Source organism: Mycetomoellerius zeteki, unplaced genomic scaffold (genome assembly GCF_001594055.1).
Source record: "Mycetomoellerius zeteki isolate Tzet28-1 unplaced genomic scaffold, Tzet1.0 scaffold265, whole genome shotgun sequence".
Classification (NCBI taxonomy): Eukaryota; Metazoa; Arthropoda; class Insecta; order Hymenoptera; family Formicidae; genus Mycetomoellerius; species Mycetomoellerius zeteki.
In genome coordinates this window covers 46,623-54,420 of record NW_017257244.1, presented here as the reverse complement: position 1 = coordinate 54,420, position 7,798 = coordinate 46,623, and the positions used below count along the sequence as shown (strand labels likewise).

Below are 7,798 nucleotides of genomic sequence, written 5' to 3'. Positions count from 1 at the left end.
CGACGAAAATCGGAAGCAGTGTGAATCCAACATTATCCTTCCACCTTGATTCAGTACCACGACCGCTCACTGAGCGCTCAGTAAGCTTTTTCATCTGATTGGCATATTTCAGATCTTAAAATATAATCCAATCAAACGACGAATTGACTAATCAAAAAATGCTTCGAAGCATTTGTAGCATTAAGTGGACCGCAGCCTTAAGGGATCGTCTGGAGCATAGTTTTTATCATGTATCGATTCCCGAAAAATTCAAATTTGACCAATCAAAACGAAAGGAGGTAAAATTTCTTTGTTCTTATTATATCAAATTTGAATTTTTCAATTTTCAATCTCAATTTTTAATGCTAGTCTGATTCCTTAGGGCGCGTTCACACCTTGACGGAAAAGCAGAAAGCGGAAAAGCAGTGGCCAATCACAACTCGCGCCGGTAGTAGGTAGTACTAGAGATCCTTAGGCCGGAATCAGACTACGCGTTGAAGATTGAGGTTGAAGATTGAAAAATTCAGATTTGACCAATCGAAACGAAAGGAGCTAAAATTTCTTTGTCCTTATTGGTCAAATTTCAATCTTCAATCTTCAACCTCAATCTTCAATGCGTAGTCTGATTCCGGCCTTAAGAGATCCGCGAATTGAAATCGCTAAGGGATTGGTTGATGACGATGTTGCAAGAATATGGCGCAACCACACAATGGCGTAACCATATTTTATTCCCATTTACATAAGATAAAACGCGGCGAACATTCACTGAAAGTGAATTTTTCAGCTAACATATTGAAAAATCACTGAAATTTCTCTGAAATTTTGCTGAAATTTCTTTGAAATTTTTACTGAAATTTCTCTGAAATTTTTACTGAAATTTATCTGAAATTTTGCTAAAATTTTGCTGAAAATGAATTTTTCAACTAAAAATCGCTGAAATTAAACTGAAATTTTTCTAAAATGCTGAAATTTTGCTGAAAATGTCCTAAAACGTAAAATAATTTCAGCGAAATTTTTCCATTGGGGAACCCATTGAGCCCTTTTGTCTGGATTTCTTGGGAAATGTTTCATAAGAAATCCCTTAGCCGCTGAATTTTTACAATTTGGCACGCAACAGCCTGACATTGTTGTTTTTTAGATATTACCTATAATTGTTTACTTATGCGTTATAGAGTCATATACATTATAGGTTAGGAATATGCCGTTACAATATTTTCAATTACCACATCAATTTTACAACTTACTAGATCATAGCGCGCACTTCGCGCGTGCCAAGTGTTATTTTTTTATTCGTTATCCTCTTACCGTATATAATTTTCATATACAATTTTGAAATTTAAAACTTATACTCACAGCACGTAATATTGCAGTGATAATAACCTGCACTAACCTCTCACACACGCGTCAATTGATCGATCTCTTCTGTCACAATTATTTTTCATCACGAAATGCGTCACACGATACCAGTGCGATATGCGATCAATGAAAGGACCAATGACGTGCGGAATAAAGCGACAACAATACGATCGCGATTAGCGGCCAGTTTTAGGGTTACACGGCGATTTTCCTTATGGATATGGCATAATAATATTTTATAATAATATTGAATCATTGGTTGCGTTCAGCAGACTCAACAGTTTTGCAACAGTTTTATGATTGTCTGCTGAGATAGGACCATTCTTCTAGATCTAAAAGTATGATCCAATCAGCGCGAAGGAAACTTCCAACAGTTGCAAAACAAACGTTCTGCTGAACGCAGCCATTATTATCATAAATTTGTACTTTCAAACATACAAGTATCAGTCCAGGGCTGGGTATTTTTGCATTTAAAATGCCATTTAAAATGTAATTCTATTTAAAATGCTAAATGTAAAATACTTAAAAAAATGTATATTAAAATGTATGTAAGGAAAACCATTCTGTATTTGAAAACTATTTAAAATATCTATTTACCCATTTTACACATAAAGTGGATTCGAAAAACATTTTACATTTTAAATACATTTTTTTAAGTATTTTATATTTGGCATTTTAAATGATTATCCAGCCCTGAGTATCACACACATATGACATATAATGGAGGTCGCCATGTTCTTGCAAATGCTAGAAGTTCGCGTATCTCTTACTTGAGGATCTCTAGGGAGTACAAAAGCGGAAATTGTCGACTATCAGTGCGAGTTCTGATCGAGTGCTGCTTTTAATTTATAGAAACAAAATATGATAAGGAATAGGAAAGTAATAAATAAAAAATAAAAAAGTTAATGGATAAAGTAAATAAAATAAAATTTTTAATTATGTGGAAATTAATAAAATAATTTTATGATGTCACAAAAATCGATTTATTTCCAAATATTCTATTAATGGTTAATAAAAAAAATGGTTAATAATTAAAAAATATATGTGATTAGTTTTTAAACATTAAAAAAGAGAAAACCAATATATCGGTTTTTTTTTCGATTTTTCGAAAAATCAGAAAAAACCGATATACTGATTTTTCCCCCCAAAAACTGATTACCCAATATCAATTTTTTTCATTTTTACCGATTCTTCCAATGTCGATTTTTTTTTCCAATATCGCACATCCCTACACAGAACTTGACAGAATATATATTTATCTAAAGTCCCTTTAGGGTGAAATCACATGGTGCGGAAAAAGACTGCGGAATAGAGAATGCGTCATTGAAGCAACCAATCAACGCTATTCAACGCTATTCGGAATAGCGCTGATTGGTTGCTTCAATGACGCATTCTCTATTCCGCAGTCTTTTTCCGCACCGTGTGATTTCACCCTTAGGGTGCCGTCACATACAATCCGCAATCTGTAATCCGCATCGGATGTCCGCAAAAGCATCTAGGGATTGCGTATGTACGGCAGATATTTCTCACGTAATCCGCAACTATGGCTGCGTTCAGCAGACTCAACAGTTTTGCAACCGTTTTATGATTGTCTGCTGAGATAGGACCATTCTTCTAGATCTAAAAGTATGATCCAATTAGCGCGAAGGAAACTTCCAACAGTTGCAAAACAAACGTTCTGCTGAACGCACCCTATGGCTGCGTTCAGCAGACTCAACAGTTTTGCAACCGTTTTATGATTGTCTGCTGAGATAGGACCATTCTTCTAGATCTAAAAGTATGATCCAATTAGCGCGAAGGAAACTTCCAACAGTTGCAAAACAAACGTTCTGCTGAACGCAGCCTATGTGAAAAGAGAGCTCTAGTGCAGTCTAGTGCACGTCAGAGAACGGACCATTTGTTGTATTTACACTAATAACATATATCAAAGATTCATTATGCACTTCTAATTTCAAAATTATTGTCAAACAAATTAATTACTTTATAAATTAAAGGTAGGTTATGGCACGTTTATTTTTGTTTGAGATCGGAGTGCAATTGCGTTGCATGCTTACATGCTCCTTGTGTCCCATGGAGCCGCAAAATGCGAATGTGTAAGGGTGGAGTCCCATGAGGTGTATTTATCGCGTATCGCATAACCGCGTAACCAATCAGAAGCGATCTGCTGTTATAGTTTCGCGTTTTACTGATTATTGATTGGTTATGCGCTTACGCGATACGCGATAAATACACTTCATGGGACTCCACCCTTAGGGTGAAGTCCCATCAGGCATGTTTGCCGCGTATCGCGTAAGCGCATAACCAATCAATAATCAGTAAAACGCGAAACTATAACAGCAGATCGCTTCTGATTGGTTACGCGGTTATGCGATACGCGATAAATACACCTCATGGGACTCCACCCTAAATGTAATATTTTTTATTTAAGAAATTATACTGTTCATTTTTATTTTATTTTATAAGAAAATTACAGAATATATTTTGATTATAACAAAAGTTTTAATTAAATCGTCAAATTTAGTCAAATAGATAAAATTAGGAAAAGTATTACTGGTAATAGGGAGTTTTTGCAATACCGTTTATCCAGATACGGTGAACGCTAAGATCAGGTTATCTTCTTCTTAACAACTAATCAAGAAAAGGATAACGTGACTTTAGATTAATTTGTTTGACAACAATTTTGAAATTAGAAGTGCATAATGAATCTTTGATATATGTTATTAGTGCAAATACAACAAATGATTTGACGTGCACTAGACTGCACTAGAACCCTTTTTTCACGTAGTTGCGGATGACGTGAGAAATATCTGCCGTACATATGCAGTTCTTAGATACTTTCGGTGAACATCCGGTGCGGATTACGGATTGCGGACTGTATGTGACGGCACCTTAAGATTAAAATTCATTAACAAAATCAATTAACATTTTCAAAGGTATGAAAACCTGTTAAAAATTAGAATTGAACGATTTAAGGTTATGCCGCTGCTTAACCATTGCACATCTGATAAGTGGTTTTCATCTTCTAGTAAAAATTTTTTTTATTTTTTTATACAAATTGAGGCACTTTAAAATACTGAAAAAGTTTGAATCTTTTCTTAGAATTTGTTATTTATGTCAATTCAGAAATTTAAAATTTTTCATTTTGTATTTTCTGAAAAAGTATCTTAAACTTTTTTATAAGATTTCATCAGAAATTTTAGAATGAGAATCTTAGAAATTTTAAAATATATTTCAGAATTTACATAAGAATTTATGAAAGAATTATAGGAAAGGTGTTTCTAACATTTAAAAAAATTGTTTTAATTTGTACTTAAAAATCTGAGAAATTTTCTAAAAAACTTTAAAATTTATATAAAATTCTGAGAAAAATTTCTACCAAGATTCTTATCTAATATAAGAAATGTCTATAGATAAAGGATGGGACACTAGTACAGAAACAGTATCGTAATTTCCGTCTTCAATCTTTCCTTAAGGATAAGCAATTACCTACCAAAATGTGTGAAGTTATTGTTTTATCTAATGGTTATTCCAAAAATTTGGGTGATGGAAAAATGGATGCAAATTGCACTTGTACTCTAATAATAGGGCCCAAACTGATTATCGTCGACACTATGACTGCTTGGGACCGTGAGATGCTAATAGAAGGTACACTAAAAGAATACACTGAAATTTTATAACGTTGCTTATTAACACCAAAATTGTTGATGATATTTTACTGGAACTATCAAAGATGCCAAGTTGGTATTTTCTTATTTTTATCCTCAGTTAAGAAAGAGTCATAGTGATATTATCATATTTACATGTTTTTAATATTATATATAATATATCTAAAAAGAAAAAAAATTGAAATGTTTAGTTGAAATTATTTTTTGATTAATCATTTAATTAATATCATTTATTATTTATATGCTATATAATATTTAATAGTAATATATGAAGATAATTAATATATAATGCATAAATAATATAGTATACATATATAGTAATATATAAAATAGGAATATAAAATATTTTCAAGGCTAATAAGAGTCAAAGCAGATGGAGGTGCTCATTCATTGGAAGTACAACCTTGATGGAATTCAGTTGCTCAATCTTTTCTTTATTTTAAACATTTCGACTCACTTTGGAGTCTTTTTTAGTAAAATTACATTTAATCTTAATTCATATTCGTTGAGTAATCTGTTTAATGTGAGTCACTTATAGGTTCCCAACTATAATGGATTCTAATGCATAAGTTTTGCTGAAGAAGACTCCAAAGTGAGCCGAAACATTCAGAATAAAGGAAAGATTGAGCAACTGAATTCCATCAAGGTTGTACTTTCAACGAATAAGCACCTCCATCTGCTTTGACTGTTATTAGCCTTGGGAAGGTACTTTATATTCTTATTTTAAGATTGAGAGTCTATAATTTTTTGTTTGTAGTAATATATAAATTACAAATTTAATTGAATGCTGAACTTATAGAACTTTCACCATTTATTTTATCGTTTTGCCTAATTATCTTTTTATTTTTGAAAAAGAGATAAAATTGATTCTATTTCCAATTTTGGAAATACAATTATTTTTATTTCTCTTTTTCATATCGTAAAGTAAAAGTTTTTGAGATTTTTATGGATAATATATACATATAATGTTTTTTTTCAGCACTCGCACAGTATAATATCGAGCCAAAGAACATTGATTACGTTGTTTGTACTCATAGTCATTCCGATCACATAGGGAACAATAATCTGTTTACAAAGGCACAGCATATTGTGGGTTTGACTGTTCAGTATCGTACTACATTTTATGAAAATCTTATTTCGGACAGTAAGCTTATTGAGGTATAATGAATTGATAGCAACACGGTCGTTACGAAGAAAGTTATATTTTTTCAGAGGGTTATAAGCTCTGTTCAGATGTTAATGTTATAGCTACGCCAGGACATACGAAGGAAGATGTCACCGTCTTAGTAAATACGACAATGGATGGGGAAGCAAAGCTTATAGCTATTACGGGTATACACAAGTTTCAGAAATCACTGACGCATTTTTAGTAAAGTTTAAGCATACACAAATAAAAAACTTTATTTTTTTCTCAATTTATAGTTATATACTTGTTATACTATTTCACGCTTTTACAGGAGATTTGTTTGAAAAAGAGGAAGATATTTTAGAACCGCATAACTGGAAATCGCTTGGTACACCAGAATTGTTAAAAACTCAATCCGTTATGCGTTCTCGTATAATAGATCTCGCAGATTTTATAATACCTGGACATGGGCCAATGTTCTGTGTTACTGATACTATGAGAAAAGCCGTGAAATGTCAAGTAATTCAATAAGATATTATTATGTCATTAATGAAAATTTATACAGAGTTTTATAAGATACAATAAAGAATATTCAAATATTCTTCGCCTGATATTAGAATAGACGAAAATTACAGAAAATAATAGGAAATCATGATATTATATCCTTTATTTCGTTTTGATTTTTGCTTAAAGGTTATCGATTTTAATAAGCAATTTTTGTCAAACGGTTGACTTGAAAATTAAACTTAATTAAAATCTATCCTTACCGGGTGTTAAATTTCGGACACAACAAGAAATCGTAAGTTTCATCAGTATAACAAATCAAACTAACAAAGACTCTTTATAAATCAAAAGAAATTGGAAAGAATAAAAGCAATAGGAGTCAGGCGCGCAGAAGACGTCGCGCAAATAATACAGCCATAAAGCGTAAAACTTCTTTATTTTACTAAACGCGCTAACTACTAAGTTTTACGCTTTATGGCTGTATTATTTGCGCGACGTCTTCTGCGCGCCTGACTCCTATTGCTTTTATTCTTTCCAATTTCTTTTGTTTCATCAGTATAACGTGTAATACACATTGTATAAAAAAGATTATTCTAATATCCTCAAAAATTAGTCTTTCCTTAAATTTTATTATTATCAATTTGCGTACAAAAATATAAACAATTTGAGTAATTTTACATATGGCAGTTTGTCTTTATGCATAATTTCCTAACAGAGATTAATTGAATACGAGCGATTCTCTTCATACTTATACAATTTTTCATATCTTTAACCCCTTTGCTGGCACGTTCATTTCCATAATTAGTGCCTCGTTGGGCAGAAAAAGGTTTTGAATTTTTTTTTCGCACTTGGTACATAGGAATTTTTTAGGGCGCTAATTTTGATTTTGAGATCAAAATTGAGAAATTCAAAATGGCGAATCCAATATGGCGGACCTCAATTTAAAAAATCACATTTTTGTTAAAACGTTTTGAAATTTGACTTATGGGGGTTTTCGAGAGTGCTGACACGCGGGCGCGCATACCATTTTCTAATGAATTCATTTTATTTTGTAGCTAAACAATTAGTATAAGTGAGTATAACGTATAGAAAAATAATATATATATATATATATATACACGAGGGCAAATCAATGGGTGCATTCAGTACCACGACCGCTCACTGAGCG

General features: G+C 32.2%; 2 protein-coding genes across 2 annotated transcripts in view; one reads left to right on the top strand and one right to left on the bottom strand.

The window, feature by feature from the left end:
- The window catches only part of LOC108723994 (ATP-dependent RNA helicase DDX54), a 6,669-nt gene extending 5,237 nt beyond the window's left edge, over window positions 1-1,432 (bottom strand). Inside the window, exon 1 of the mRNA XM_018450076.1 lies at window positions 1,370-1,432. Coding sequence (XP_018305578.1) covers window positions 1,370-1,421 — 52 coding nt within the window. The 5' untranslated portion in view covers window positions 1,422-1,432. The remainder of the gene's footprint in view (window positions 1-1,369) is intronic.
- A 2,644-nt stretch (window positions 1,433-4,076) lies between these two features.
- On the top strand, window positions 4,077-6,707 carry LOC108723997 (metallo-beta-lactamase domain-containing protein 1). The gene is made up of 5 exons (XM_018450085.1): window positions 4,077-4,268; window positions 4,746-4,980; window positions 5,980-6,144; window positions 6,213-6,332; window positions 6,458-6,707. The coding sequence occupies exons 2-5, from the start codon at window positions 4,830-4,832 to the stop codon at window positions 6,655-6,657; spliced, it is 636 nt and encodes a 211-aa protein (XP_018305587.1). The 5' UTR covers window positions 4,077-4,268; window positions 4,746-4,829; the 3' UTR covers window positions 6,658-6,707.
- The last annotated feature ends 1,091 nt before the right edge of the window (window positions 6,708-7,798 follow it).

Bases quoted from the DNA above. Each gene is read 5' to 3' on its own strand.
- LOC108723997 (XM_018450085.1), top strand. From the start codon at position 4,830: ATGTGTGAAGTTATTGTTTTATCTAATGGTTATTCCAAAAATTTGGGT. The intron at 4,981-5,979 runs GTACACTAAAAG...GTTTTTTTTCAG, and splicing joins CCGTGAGATGCTAATAGAAG to CACTCGCACAGTATAATATC. The intron at 6,333-6,457 runs GTATACACAAGT...ACGCTTTTACAG, and splicing joins AAAGCTTATAGCTATTACGG to GAGATTTGTTTGAAAAAGAG.